This window comes from Cyprinodon variegatus, unplaced genomic scaffold (genome assembly GCF_000732505.1).
Source record: "Cyprinodon variegatus isolate N-32 unplaced genomic scaffold, C_variegatus-1.0 Scaffold1889, whole genome shotgun sequence".
Lineage (NCBI taxonomy): Eukaryota > Metazoa > Chordata > Actinopteri > Cyprinodontiformes > Cyprinodontidae > Cyprinodon > Cyprinodon variegatus.
Window position 1 is genome coordinate 57,170 of NW_015152342.1, and position 16,239 is coordinate 73,408.

A 16,239-nucleotide genomic window follows, 5' to 3' on the forward strand; every position below is an offset into this window, starting at 1 on the left:
CATATTTACTTGGGTTTTTGCAATATTTCTGCTATTTGGTGCCAGTCTCTGCAATGCTAGATAAAAACTAAACAGTACTGTTACTTCAATTGCTTTTATATAAATTTTCGCAATAGAACAATTTGGGGGATCTTTATCTGCACTGTTTTTTACAGAATCAGATCATTTTAAAATTTGAATAGTGATTACAGAATATAATGTTTTTTGTCTCTGTTCCTCTGCACAGAGATTCATTAAATAAGTAGAAGATTGTAACTGTTTAACAGCAGATAATACATCATACATTTGTTTTTCTGATTGGGGGGAACCACAGTAGAGCTGGCATGAGATAAGAGGCATGACAGGTGTACTGTATTATCAGCATTAATAAGCTATTGTTAAAGTTTCCATATAGAGTTAAAATATCTGTTTAATTTAACACTATATGCAAATTGTACCCATTGTCTGTTGGGTAAAGTCTGAGAAGCTAGGATGATCAAAGTTGGCATAAATATTGTAGAGAAAATTGAGTTTCGTATATAAAGCAATTTTATTTGTCAAGTCTTTCTTTCATAGTAGATGGTCAATAATAAAAGTATCACTGACATTAAATCATTAGCCATATGATATCTTCTCCTTAAGTATAAGCTAAACAGATGAGTACAGATATTTTTTATTGCTCACTTATGCAACATAAAAATCTCCTTGTGGGATCAATTTCATTAAAGTCCTAAATAATTATTGCAAAAGGTGCAACTGTTGTCTGGTTTACGTTGTTTTTAATGATGGTATAAAGTTTCTGAAGATTCCTCAATAAGACATAGAGGACGGCCACGGCCCATGTACAGAGGCCTTACTCCTGTAGAGAAGGTTTCATTATTTATTAAGTCATTTAAAGAAAATAATACAACCACTTTTGGCATCTACTTAATCATATTTAGTCACTGTAACACAATTGTTTCATGTTAGCAGGGTAGGACATGGAACAATTCTATTAAGGTAACTAAATATAATTAAGCAGACAACAAAAACGGTTGCGTTACTTTTTTCTAGAGTACCGCACCAGGGGACCCACTTCAGTTCTAACTATGCACGTACAAAAAGCTCAAAAAAACAAAAACATAACATAGATGACTTGAGGCCCACTTTTACTAGTTTAGTTTTAATCCATTTTTAATCTTAAATATTCACACACAAAGTTCCCTCAAGGGTAAATTCAGTTTTGATTTATTTACGATCTTTGATCTGTATTCACTGTCTTAAAACTTTCACATCTTACCTGGGTCTGCAGTCCTTTTTAGAGCATGAACTGAAAAAAACAAAACTTAACCTAATCACAATAATTGTGATCTAACATTTTAGCTGACAAAGTTTATATATTGACCTTCAAACTAGCCAGATCATTAATGACACTCAACACCGAAGATGAAATGTTCAGGAAAAAACAATTCATGTGGGCAAATTCTTACTTAGTGCTTAAAATAGAATGACAAGGTAACAAGGTTAAAGTCATATAATTTAATCAAATATCACAACCATAAAAGGTGACGCAGCATTTAACACATCAATACTTTAGCTCAGTGCGATAGCACAGATATGCAAAATCAATCAATATAAAGAAAGCTGTCTGTTACTGCCCTAACATATGGCCTTCATACTGTGTTATCTATTACAATACAGAAAACAATGTTCTGAGTGTGAACGATGAGTAATTATGAAATTGTGAAAACCCCGTCTTGCTGCCTCTGGTTTAATGTCTCCTCCATGACTCCAAGCTTTTTATTGTGAAAATAAAGATGTCTTTTAAAAAATGTGGACAGGAATAAAAAGTTCTGGACAGAAATGAAAGAGAGTTGAGTTTATTAAAAGAATTGACTAACTTGATAACAGTCATAATGTATCTGCGTGCAACACTATTATTGAATTTCGATGGTTTGGGAAGAAAAATGCCCTCATGGGCCCTTTCAGGACGGTCGGAAAAGCCTGTTAGTTATTTTTGATAATGGATTGAAGATTGTAGCTGCGTTACACCCATGTCTCCATCCAGGGTAGATTACATCTAACAAAGGTTTGCATGTAAAAAAAAAAAAAAGTGCAATCTTAATAACAGGGCAAAGCTGATCTACTAATCAGCTGCAGCCTGGCCTGCATATGGTAACATAAGCAAAAGGGCAGATGCAGACATATCCTGTTCAACAAAACATGCAAAATACTGGAGGGAGGATAAGCAAATATAAATACTTACAAATCGTAAAGCAATTTATCAAACTTGGAATTGATTGTGGCTGCAGTTTCTACCTCGATTTTTCTACTTGGAGAGACTCACATAGAGAAAAGTTGTAACTATACAAGTTTTATTGATGTGAAATAAATAATTTATTTGGTGCTCGGGCCCCCGCAGAAGACTTTGTGTGAATTGACATTCCCTTGGATGAGTAACCTAGAATATGATTAGATTAGTCTTACTTTAGGGCCCTGACACTGGTGGTGGAATAAGCCAGAGGCTGAGTGGGACTGAGAATAATCCGAGAGTGAGGGAGGAGATCGGGTGGAGGTGGGTGAAAGTTTGTTGGCGTGCTGGAGGGAAGCTAGGGCTGGAGCTAAATGAAGGAGATGTTGAAAGATGTTTGGCTTAAGAGAAGGTGTGGCCCTGGCATTGATTGGCTGAACCTGGATGAGGGACATTGCAGGTGGTTCAGATGAAGGTGATCAGAGTCTTTTCAGATTGAATTTCCGCTTAAGCTTCTTTCGGTACATTTGAAACTTGGATGCAAAATTGTCTGTGGTCATGGTTGTAAAAAGTATATTTAGATGCAATGACAGAGAGAATGTGAGCGAATCAACATATTTGGGGTGTCAGAAATCAAAGTAGCATAGACTAAAACAATAGTCTGTCCAGCAATGCTATTTATGAGAAAAAAGCCCTCCCTGCAACAATGCCTTTCCTGAATCTGGATAGACCATTCCTTCATTATTAGTAGAATAGTGGTGTTATGCCAACTTGAATTTGTCTATTTTTGATTTAATCAGAATCATTAAGAGGAAAATTAGTTTGTCTTTTAAAAAAGGGAAACAAATTAACAAGCAGCAGCACTGATATACATAAAGATGCTGCTTTTTCAGAGAGAAATCAGTGATAAAAAGTATTATATATTATACATAATATTTTTTATACTATTGTTTGAGTGGCTCAGGATGCAGGCATTTGTCTGGCAACCACCAGGTGGCCATTTTGAGCCCCTGCTCAGTTTATCTTTATTCATTGAATGTATGGCAGCCTCACTTCTGTTTGTCTACTGCAAACCTGCTGTAGGTACCATTTAACCCATGCTTCAGGCACTCGGATTTCATACAGCACTATACAAGTAAAGGTCATTTATTTTGATAAGAGATAAATCTCCTCTCTGTCACTATCTTATGGCATTGTTTCATACAGTTGTTATGCAAAAAACATTAATCTGCAATTGGGCCTTTTACCTGTCCTTCTTGTTATTCAACTCATGAATTAGTAAGAACACTCATTATTAGGAAAAAAATTAATAAAAGTGTCTATAGAGTTGTTATGTAGTTTCTAATATTTTTTTGCTTGCTAAACCTTTTTCTTTCTTTTCATAGATTTTTGCTGGTCATAATTTAAGCAGTTTTATTTATGAGACTGTTGGCAGAATTTTAGTGCTACAGCCTTTGTCAATGATGTTTTTTTCCATTATGAGTAAAGGCAGATATACTGGACTTGCGTGTTTGTAAATGCATGGATAGTGTGCTAGTCTGTTAGTTCTCAGCAGTTATCTAAACATTTTCTACTTTATACACCCACAATGGAGTTGGTAACTCCCCTATAGCTTGTCATGGTTTTGGTTCGGTTTAAGTTTTCTTTTTGAGTTTTCATTGGTTTCATTCCCATTCCCTGTTGTTTTCGAGTTTTTATGTATTTCTTGTTTACCCTCTGTTGTCCCCTTGTGTTAGTCTCCGTCCCCTCGGTCTCTTCTAGATTCTTCCATCCACACCTGCTCCTCGTCTGCTGATTAGCCTGGTCTTTGTTCAGTCTCTCATTTATACCCCTCATGAGCAGTTTCTAATTGCTGGTTGCACACAGTTTCTTTGCTCCTAATGTGTTTTCCCAGATGTCTCTTGGATTTTCTGTATTTTGTCGTTTTTGGATTTTTTTCGGTTGCCACTGTTTGGATTATTAAATTTGCCTTTCCTTCTCTGCATTTCTGTCATCCAGATACCTCCACACATCGTTGTCAGGTTGGTCACTTTACTATGGGTGACCTTTGTATTGTGCGTTGATATGCCACTTTGGGGCACTGTACAAAAAAAGGTCATACATTTTTGCAGGCCACATAGCCGTCTGACTTCATAAAAAAAAAAAAATCTGAATTTCAATTAGGAAAATAAAAACAAATATATAAATATGAATATCATAAGGCACAAGCTGTGAAAAATCCTAATATATACATATGCATAAAAATTACTTATTCTTAATGGATGCTTTGCAAAAAATGCAGGAGTTTTGTAAAAACGTGATAACACTCGACAGTGTGCAAACTTGCAACTTTAATCATGTTGTACAGTACAGTTATAACAGCATTTCTTCACAATAAACCCAATACTCATATCCTGATAAAATCTTAAACCTCATTAATTTAAAGTGATTAAGCAAACTTCTTTCATTTCTAAGATTCATCAGGAAGTTAACATCTAGCAGTGATCACAAACCTGTTCTTTTTATTTTTTGTTGTTAAACAAACCAGGACTTTTGTTTTGATGTGGGTCAGAGCTTTACTGCTGATGAGACAGAGACCACATTAAATTGCAAATGTCTTTGGCGAATTTATCAATTTAATGCTAAGGAAAAAAACAAAACAGGGTAGTTTTGATAAATATCAGACTTTTTTCATTTTACAAAAGCTTGTTTGCAACATACATTTTTAAATTTACAAATTTAAAATACTTCCAATTCAACCCCCCCTACCCACCGTCCTTTAATTAACCTTTTAAAAAAGTGAACTAAAATCAGCACAGTAATGAAGGCACTTCATTCTGTAAGACAAGTTAAAATCACAGTTGTTGAAACTAAACACACAACACAAAGAAAGTAAAGCTCATACGATCTTGAAAAAAAAAAATAAAACATGACTTAGATTTTATTTTTTGGTAACTAAAATATTACTTGATAGACTCTTGATAGAATAGTAAAACTGCCTCTCTCTGATAGAAAAGTTATTTTGTGTGTATCTTACTCATAGAAACATTTACTATGTACATACAGTAATAATAATAATATTTTATCAGCATGAGTCCTGTCGAATGAATCCAGGAGACAACAGATGGAAAGAATCCACAGTCATTGAAATGATTTTTCTTAAAATTCAAAGCAGTTTGCCTTGAATGCTCAGACTGGCTGCCCTCCTGATAGGAAAAAGGGAGCGGGGCTGAAGGACCGTGGCAGAGAGGTGAAGCTTCCCCCTGAAGAAGCACTTTCTTTTCTGCTACCTGTTCCTCAAGGTCTGTAAAGGGCTGTAAACGTCCTCCTCTTTACTGAGACCCTCAAACAAAGGGATCAGATCCAGCAGCTCTGTGTCTGTCATGTCATCAAACCAGGACTGCACTGGGACCTGAAGAGAGAGAAAAGACTAGCTTTGATTTTAGAGTGAGCAAAGGGACCAAGCTAAGAACAGTTTCTGAGGTCTTGCATGATGTGTGAGAAGCCGGTGTGAGTTTTGCGTAAATAATTGATAGGCAGAAATATATCAAAGGCTGAAAGAGCTGCAGCGAGTTCTCCATGAAGCACAGAAGTCTAAAAATTGAGAAACAGGGTTCTGGCTTAAATATGCAGATGAAAAAACTGTCAATGTCTACATTCTAATTTCACTTACACTACTTCAACTTAATAAGTAACTTATTTTATTTCTAACACAAGTTTATACACTCTTTATTTGAATCAGAATGCTTTAGGTAGACAATAGAGGTTGACAGATATTAGTGCAGTAAGTTCAAATCCATGCTAAGGTTCTGTTTTTATGCTATACCTGTGCATAAATACTACTTTTGATATTCCTATTTTTCTCTAAGGTGCAAAGCCAAACTAAGCCAACACAAATGTCTTCTAGTGCATTTTGAACCATACCCATTCATTTATTTTTGCACTGCTCGGAATCTTCCACATCAATGCCTTTTTGCACCGTCTCTCCCACACTGTGCACATTTGATCACTGCTGCACTTTATTGTTCTTTTTCATTGCTGAGCTGCAGCTCATTCACTGTCTTTATGTATACAAAATGACAAGAAAGTTTGTCTAAGTCTAAGTCTAAATGCATTTAAAATGCCCTTAAGCATTCTAACATCTGTTTTGGATCTACCATGGATGATTATATGTATGAGGTGTACCCCAAAATACACTCCTTGGTGTTATTCCTTCCCCAACCCTAAACAGGGTTGAGATGGAAAGAAAATAAATAAATTGGATGGATTTTTGTCCTTTACCCCCAGATAATGTCTTTGCTTCCCTGTATGTTGGACTCTAAGGTAAATGAAGGCTTCCATAAAAAGGGTGAAATAATGACTAACTGCATTCTCAGGGTGGAAGATGTACGAGGCAGGCGAGTTGTCTATGATGATGACTTTTTGGAGCTCTCGACCCAGCCGGCTGAGGTCTTTGACGTAATTTCCTCTGTGGAAAACACAAGATTCCCTGAAGAGCCGACTGCGAAACACCCCCCACTTGTCCAGCAGGTCTGCCACAGGATCAGCGTACTGAACAGACCCAGAACGAGAGAAATGATCAATGTGGCATGAAAACAAAAATGACTGTAGCTTGTGTGGAAGTATCATAAAAACCAACCTTGGCCAAGCTGGCTGTGAAGAGAACACATTCAAACAGCTCCCCCATCTTCTGGAGGAATTCATCAACATGGGGTCTCTTCAACACATATACCTGAATACAATATTTGGAAAGAAATCTTACTCCTTCATTTTAAATAGAAGACATTTTTGTGAGTCTTTTTTTCATTTGCATCATTAAAAAGAAACTGCCATTAATTCTGCAACTCAAATGTCTATTCATATTTATTTTATTTTTTTTAATAACAAAGATAACCGGCAGTATGAAAAAATCTTTATGTGAATACCTTTCACTGACTTCCTTTGACCAATCAGGTTAATCCAGGGGGGTAAGTTGAAGCCTTTGTTAAACCGGTTCAAGAGAAAAGCTAAAGCAGTCTTTCTTTTTTGATTTTTTTGTCATAAGAATGGGTTTCATCACTAGCACCTGCATTTACATGATTACACTTACAGACAATTCTGCTACAAAACTGATCAAAGATGTTGGATATGTTTTATTTGAAATGTTCTTAAATTTCTGAGTATGATGTAACTGAAAGCAACTAAAGAAATCAATAATTGAAGTTAATATTTAAAAGCCAAATATATGGTAAAATTTGTTAAATTTTTACCCCTATAGTGGAGGATTTTTGCGAATTTTCAAAAAGACCCGCCCTCTAAACTTTAGAAAAACAAATGCCCATGCACAACTCTGTACCTACTGTAAGAGGGAACGCCTATTAAACGTGTGCAATAACATACAGTATTTCTCCTTGTGCATGCTCTGTTTAAAAGTTGCTGTTTGCATCGCTCATACAAGCTTACTTTCCAAAAGAAGATTTGCAATTTTTTCCACTATGTCAAGCTCACCACCAGTAAGTGAAAATGGTGAAAAGCACGTAAGACGGCCTTAACTAAACATATCACCAGAATGATTGACAATTAGGAGGACCACTTATTTTGATGATCCACCTGGGAAAAGAATATCCTTCACTATAGCTTTACAGTAACTAGTAAAATGTTTCACAGTATATCCAAATAAGGTTGTATTTTAGCCTTTTCACTAACATTCACAGCTAAAATGTTCTTTGTTAATGACTGCCTTAGAATTAGTAAGATCATCACACTAACAAGTTTTCCTTCAGCTTTTTTGCTAAACAAATTAAAGCTGGATACAAATGCGGCAGTCTAAAATGTAAGCTTTCTAAACCGCAAGTTTATAAAAGTTCTTTAGTACTTCTCATTTATTTATCCAAGATCGAGTTAAATTCTAATAAAAACTTTTAAACAGAATTAGAGGCTAAACAATTTGCTAAAGATGGTAATGTGTAAATAACTTTTATTAAGCATAACATTTAACAATCTTTTACAAATGAAACTTCATTTGAATAAATTAATTTTGCAATTTCTGCTATTGTAGATTGATTTCATATTTAACAATATCCTTGTCCTGTTTTATTGCAATGTAAACGACACTGACTAGTCTGAAATTTGTTTTAAGTGAGGCAAAACTGTTTGAAACCCAAGTGTATTTCAGCTTGTGATTGATTTTCACAAGAAACCTGTTGCATCACAACACAGAGTGGGATTATGAAATCACATATTTTAACTGCATGAAAAACATCTTGTATCCATATTTGGGGTCTCTGCTGTTCTGCTCAGGAGGTCTTTGTGGGTTAGTTGCTGCTCCCAAGCGCAAGTAGTCAAGGATAGGCTGAAGTAGACCCACAAAGCCTATCCTGGATTACTTGAACCAGGTTATAGCTACAGTCTTGAAACGTTCTCCTTCCTCTGAAGTCTGTCGAAAGTGTGAAATCATATTCATGGTGAAAAAAATTCTGCATGACCAATAGTGTCTTCAACAAGTTTTGGGACATCTGACGTTGAAACAAGCAAAGTCTACTAAGAGGTTTAGAATGATTTTACATTAAGCACAGTAGATGTGAAATAACAGATAATGACAAATACAGAAAAAAATAAATAAAACTGATTGAAGTCTCCCAGGGTAAAAAACCTAATAAATGAAAGCAGACAGCACAGAGTTAACATATTCATGCCTACAAAAGAAAGTCCTTAACATCTCAGCGGCATTACCTGATGAACAGTGCCGTCGATCTCTACTGGGACGATAAAATCTGCATTACTGATGGGCTGCAGGAAGACATAAAAAGAACAAGATGATCACAAAATCTTGTATTTTTCTTTTTTACACACACAAAAAGATAACCCAGCTATACTCCTATATCATGTTTTATAGAGAAAAAAATAAATAAAAGAGTCCTGCAAAAGTGCCTCAGGCAAGAGATGATTCTAGTCATCATGTGGCTCCCTTTGCTCCAGCGCTCTATAAGTGTTAAATAAAAACCAGTACTCTGGAGAGGAACTTGGGAGCCGAAGAAGATGACAGATGTGAAGGCGAACAGGAGAGTTGCTATTTTCTCTACGTCATTTTAAAAAGCGGGAGCAGGAAAAGAAGAAGGTGCAGTAGGCAGAGAAAGACAGATACCAGAGGGGGCGTGGGTGGAAGATGAGAGGAGGATGTAAAGACAAGGATGAAATGATTAGGTAGGAGGCACAGTAATTTTGGTAAGAGGGAAAAAGAGAAAGAGGTGACAGATAAAAAATCTGATTATGCATGCTATCAGGGGACTAAGTGCTCTAGCTGTCACCTATTTGCTGTCCAGAAGAAAATGGCAGATTAATAAACAGTAACTTTAGATAGTAATGAACCCTTTAAATACAAATAATGTAAGTTCATCCTGATATGATTAACTTCTTAAATGCATTGGAGTTGTTGAAGTTTTCCTGGTGGAGTCTATGATAAAAGTGAATTACGTCACTGTAAATTCTGGGATGCTGAAAGTTCTATCATGACACTCTGGCATGAATGTAATCCACCAAAGTTTTCAGAAGGCAGAATGCAACTGAAAAAAAAAAATGCAAGCAAAGAAAAAGCTTAGTTTTGATTTTGCAGATCTATTAAAAATATATATACATATATATCTTTATCGTGGGCCTCTTTATTAGCATCATTATAGCAGCCTAGTTAAACATAAAAGCTAGCCTAAAATACTAAATGTATTTGTAAGGCCTATGGCTTTAAGGCAAAATAAAGGTCCAGTTTGAAGTTAAATGCCATCCAGCAGAGGGGGTGTTTGCTTTAAAAGTGATCAGCATGCCTTTAGTTTTCACAAACCTCATAAATTAAAGTTCCTAGGTATTAGGTAAGTGATTTCTTTAATTGATCAACATTTTTAGAACTGTTTCAATTTAATACTTAAATGTCCCCCTAAATCTGTTATGTAGGGTTTACAAAGCAATTGATAAGTTGTTTAAAACACAACCTAGAAATGAGCTATAAGAGAATCTAGACCTAGTGTGCTTTCTACCATGAAAACTATGCTTTATGTGTTTTTGTTTTTTTTTAGTTACAACCTAGTAAAGGGCAAACATGGTAGGGCGGGGTGGGGATCAGAAAAGCAGATTTCTCTCTACTCCTTCGGTTATTGCTCTTCTGCTGAATTGCTCCTTCATCGGAAGACTGCACATATAACAGCTGCTCATGGATAAGAGGCTGTGAGATGCTCGAAAGTAAAAGGAAGATAAAAGGGAAGGGGTGAAGTGTGTAATAACGAGAGTAGGTCTGGATTAAGTAACTCTAAGAAAGAAGAATTCCTAAATATCTCAACATGGGAGAGTTTAGGTTGGGAGGTTCTTTTTGTTTTTGTTTTTTTACATAGAAGACGAATATATTTTATTTGAGGGAATAAATGTTTGGAAAAAAATATGAACATTGTTGACAGCTTTTATCTGCCCCAATGTTTTGTTAAAAAAATATTGTAGGGGACTTTAACAAAATTAGCTAAATTTGATTTAGAGAGTCCAGACCTAAATACATTGAAGAACTTGTGACAAGACTGGAGAAGATTTGCTGTTTCCATCCAGTCTGACAGATCATTAGATAAACTATTATGTGAAATGAATACTTACTGTAAATACTTGTGTAAGGCACTATATACTATATAAAAAATATGAAATTATTCATTTTTCATACTGAGGTACTTAATACAAATGGAACATATTTACTAATCAATCAAATGTTAGGCTCTGCAGTGAAACATATTAAAACAGGATTTTTATATTTTTTTTTATGACCTCTTAAAAGCGACCAACTATTGCCACAGATCACAGATGCATTAGTTAAGCTGATCCTTAGATCTGGATTCCATGTACTCACATGTTCAAATCAGTGGAATAAACGTAATTTGTTATGATGTAAATAATCCTTTTTGCTGTTTTGGCATGTCTAGCACACAGTGTCTCCTAATCCCAGAACGAGCCTGGGAATTATCCCCTCATCCATAACATGCAGGATAAACCAGAATATGCAACGTGTTACATAATGCTGCTTTTTTAGTCTATGTCCATCTGTGCATCATTTGCGTCCCTGTGTCGTTTTTCTTTTTCCTGCACTTATTGTTCAATTCTGGTGCCTTAGAAAAAAACACACATTATTCAAATCACTATTACATCTGAACAGGAAACCTGAAGGAAATCCTGCAGGGCTCTGAACGGAACTGTAAACCCTGCAAAAGTGTTGTTTTTATCGTCCTTCTTTTCCAACAATCAGCTAATGTCCATCCTGAACTGCCTGCATCTAGCAAAAATTGTATAATCTCTAAAGCAATCTAATTCTCCATGGATGGAGCGTTTAAGAGTATGAGAATGAGACCCGCTTTGACAAAAATGAAAACATTTTATACAAACTAATCCTGGATTTCTGGGAAATTCGTGCCACAGCCGTTCAATGCAACAGTACACTGTAAAGGACACACCCTTATGTCTGAAAAAGCACATGTGTTTGTGGCTTGTGATCACCATGGGTGTGTGCGCATAGTTTTCTTTGACATTTCACAGCAAATGTGGAATTCAGCTTCTAGTCTCATGAAAAGCCTCTCCACTTGAACAGAAATGTATTGCTTTTCACTTCTGGCTGTAAATCCAACAAGAATCTTTACTTTGGCATTTTAGTTGCTTATGAATCAATGGATTTTAATTTAAGTGATTTTTTTTGGTAGAAGTCAGAAATAATAAGAAAAGCTCTGACTGATGAAGAGTGATGAGGAAATGGGTCACCAGGTGTAAAACACTAAGTGCCATTAAAACATAAGGGAGCATTAAAAAACAACCTCTTTAATTGGTTGAAATGAAACCTTAAATGTAAATAATGTACAGCCTGTGTATGAAAGCTAAACACGTGCGCTACTTTCTTTTGATATAAGCAAAAAGAAACGCTATAGTATTCATGAAGGATCTGTGCCTAACTGTCTAGTATCTACTGTATATTTGTCTATATATCATGTGATAATCTTGTCCTCCGTTCAAGGCGTAAAGCAGGGATCGGCAACCTAAACTGTTAAAATAGTCATATTGAGCCGAAAAAACAAATCTGTCAGGAGCCTAATATAAGCCTTGTATGGCAACACAGGCTCTAAGTGTATTAGCACACTATAAAAAAAGACTATGTGGGCTTATAAGAATTTAGCATAAAAAGATTAAATTTATCCAGAGGCAAATGTCACATCATGTGACTACTGTCGGTGCTTTAAGTTTAAATTCCAGTGCAATATTAATGTATTAGATTTTGTTGCATTGATGAAATTATAGAAACACAATAAAGAAATCAAATTTTTGGTGTTGTTTTTATTTTGAGGATTTGGGGGGGGGGGGGTGGAAGAAATTTAACATACCTGCATAAGAGAGCTACCTTTTTGATCTGTGAATGGTTTTTCATGCTTGCAACAAAACTAGCAGCAGTAGTGGAATATCAGCACTATCTTTGCTTTGCTGTGATTTATTAAGAAGTATTGCATTCACTTTTCTCTCACTCTCAATTTGGTGGTTGGCTGCATATTTATCATGTGTTCACTGGAAATTCCTTTCAAAATTACTGTTTTTATTTCTTGACAACTTCTTTTTACAAAGCAAACATGCAGGCAATCCTTCCGCATTGGTAATGAAGGCCAATGATTCTGTCCATTCTTCTTAGAATCCTCTGTTCTCATCACCTATCCTGCTTTTTTTCCCTTTGGGATTCATGACCCGACACATCAGCCGTTTTGTTTACAACAGCCATCTGCCTGGCAACACACCGTGTTGAAACATGTGTTGCAGGCTATGACGCAAATCTTCATTGACAGAAATGTTAAAATGTATTGTTTAAATGTATTTATTATACAAATATTTACAGCATTAGAAACATAATGAATACTTGTTTGACCTCATGCACACGAAACAACATATTAAAACAAAAACAAAAAAATCCATATTTTTCCATTTTATTACATTTTAAAAAAAGCTCCAGGGAGCTGAAAGGGAGGCATTAAAGAGCTGCACTCGGGAGGCTCTGGAGGCACGGGTTGCCAACCCCTTGCATAGAAAAAAACAAAGTTCAAATTTATGATGTACTATAAATATACTTTTGTACCCGATGCTAAAAAGTCTCACTCACATCCCCTGTGGATCAGATACTGATGTGACAGGGGAGCCCCTCTATTCATTTATTGACATGCAGTGTACATGACAGGCTCACACCAACCCCTAAACCTAATGAAACACTTGTATACATGTCATCATACACTCCTACAGCTACGAATGCTAGAGTTGGAGCTAAAATTAAATCACTGGTCATGTGTCGGTCAGGTGATGCAATGTTCGCAACCTGTCATTTACAGTGCATTTCAATAAATGAAGAGAGGGGTACCCAGTCGTGTCAATATGCAACGTGCAGGGGGTTTGACCAAGCATCAGTATTGAAAGAGTTGGGAGTGAGAATGTGATGCCCTATAAGCCATTTTTGAATACAGACACCTGTGCAAAACAAAGAAATAATAAAGAAGATTATGAAAATTTACTATAGCTCAGAGGTGGCTGAACCACCTTAACCCACTCCATTTAAAGCTTGGTTTGAAGAAGTTGGCCTGTACTGATCTCAAATGGTCCAGAAGGTTTAAGTGGCAAAGTTTTGGTAAATGCCATGTTGTTACTGTGACAGCAATTTGTAAGTTTATTAGCCAATAGAAACAATCACCGGCAGCATAACTGAAGTTTAAAACAACTACCAACAGTGGATAATAAAACACATTTTTTTCATATCTGTTATTTAGAAAGAGATCCGCATGGGCTTTATAGGCAGGCTGCTTTCCCTATCGTCAGCTTTCTCTGTGTGCAGCAGGTAAACCTATCATTTTATTCTACCATTTATTTCTGTGTAGCTGCCTTAAACACACCTTTTCACTTTTTCTGAGTTTCTGCTTGTTATTTTGAACCCTGCCCCTTTGTGGTTTTCGCGAGTACTGCGCCTAAATCTGCGTCAACCAAAAAGGTGCAATGCGTTTCTATGGGCTCGCGCAAGGTACACACAGTCCTGCTATTATATCTCCACCTTAATGCAGACAATTAGAGACGCTATACTTTCACCTAGCACTAGATGAGAGAGAGAGCTTTTGTTTGTCTCTAAAGCTCTAAAGCTTGTCTCTAAAGCTGTGTGGTTTGTCTGCCACTGGTTGCCTCACATTTCCTCTCTATCTCTTATTAAAACAACCCTTTAACCTTGGCTAACCACTACATGATTTTATGACTTAAGCACCAGCATCATTGGGTCCACCAGATCTTATCGGTAGTCTAGCCAACTGCCTCATGAAATACACCTGGATGTTTGCTTACAGCAGTACTTCCTTTCGGGACCCAGCATTGGGAGCTGCTTTAGTGAAGCAAGGGATCATATCAACCAGTGGTAAGTTTTTGCCTGAAAAAAGCTTAATCTCTGCTGCACTTAATTAACCAAAGTCGCAACTACATTCAGTCCATGACCAGTTAAATCAATGCAAATTGACAGAATAGTTCAGATGTTTGAATTATCCGCAGATTCACTGCTCCTATAGCTGTTCCACTTTGCGCCTTGGCATCTCCGACCGTCGATTCGCTCCTGAAAGCACTTTAAGCAGGGGGGAACATATAAATCACTTACTCCATTTGCTGCATTAGTGTTTAGTGTTAATACACCTTTGAGTCCAGCCACCCTCTAAAGATAGAAGCTAGTCTGGGCTGGTTGTAGCGCACATTATTTTGTCTTTTATACAGCAGGTCAGAATATGACTAGTTTGGAACAAAATTTGTCTTCAGCATTGTCTATGTCTCATACTTTGATTCGTTGTTCAGATGCCATCGATCTTGGAAATAATAGTTAGCTCATCTTTAAAATATACCCATAGGTTGAACGAACTTCACTGTTATATTGCCTGTGTAAATTCTTAGTCATCTAGGTCATGGCAACCACAAATAGGCTTAAATTGGAAGGCAACAAGACTTCCACTCAGTTTTTCTGTTGACTCCCACCTGAGCAAAAGCCTTCCAATTTAAGCCTGTTGGTTTTTAAATGTTATATTACTAAAAATATTGGGAGAGTGACAACTGAAATGAATTTTTTATTGTCCACGATGAAAAAAAATTAATTAATATGTAAATAAAAAAGTGTTTTTTGATGCATTTGAAGTTGATAAATATATATTGACATATTCAATTCACACTGTCTTACAACTATCAAAACAATTGGTTGTATTTTTTGTTGATACAATACCAGACATACTACATATAGTAGATGGTTTTTTTAACTTACCTCTCGTAAGTTTTAAGTATTGTTTATATCTTTCTTTGAGGAATAAAATATTCCGTTAGCATAAAGGAGCAATGGAGGGTGTAGTATACCTTAAAAGAGCTGTGTACAAGGGTTTCATCCAGGTCGATCACCACACAGTTCTTGCCATAATCATCTATGCTGACCTCAGGCAGGAGGAACTTGGCTGGAGGCTGCAGAGAAAACACAGACAGGTTTAATTGTTATGTTCACCATATTTAGTGGTTAAGCATAGAACAAACTGTCTGATGATATAAACAAGGATTTATAGGTCAGTTAGGGAGAACATTTTAAGGCAGTTTTATTCACAGTTAAAATACTATTTGTAACTTTACACTTTCAGCCCGGGTTCAATTTTATACAACAACTGGCATAAACTTTAAAAATTTCAACTAAGACAAAGAAAGTGACCAGTGATTTAGATTTGTTCAAAACAATTGTTGCATCCCCTAGATGGATGTCATTTTGTTTTTGCACCTTGCTCTGTTTTAGGCTCTGCCTCTAAGAATGGGCGCTGCTTCCTGGGTCTCAGTCCATTCGGCGATCACCTGCACACTATTTAAGGCCTGTGAAGCTGCACGTCAGGGCCTCTGGACCATTTGTATGCCATACACCTCTGTCGATGTGTGTAGGACTGAATGTGCTGTTAATTTGCTGCCATGTGAAGCTGTGCAGACTGTTTTGGTAGGGAGAGCTGCCTTTTTGTTTTAACCCTAGTTTTTTCCTGTTTATGTGTTTG

The 16,239-nt window shown here is 36.3% G+C and overlaps 1 protein-coding gene across 1 annotated transcript; it reads right to left on the minus strand.

Annotated features, from left to right (window-relative positions):
• Positions 1 to 4,424: 4,424 nt before the first annotated feature.
• Positions 4,425 to 15,682, minus strand: LOC107104798 (CTD small phosphatase-like protein; the record flags this gene model as incomplete). The annotated part of the gene is made up of 5 exons (XM_015404892.1): positions 4,425 to 5,600; positions 6,554 to 6,739; positions 6,828 to 6,920; positions 8,900 to 8,956; positions 15,572 to 15,682. Coding segments are annotated over 5 exons (573 nt in total), but the record flags the coding sequence as incomplete, so codon positions are not given.
• Positions 15,683 to 16,239: the final 557 nt, after the last annotated feature.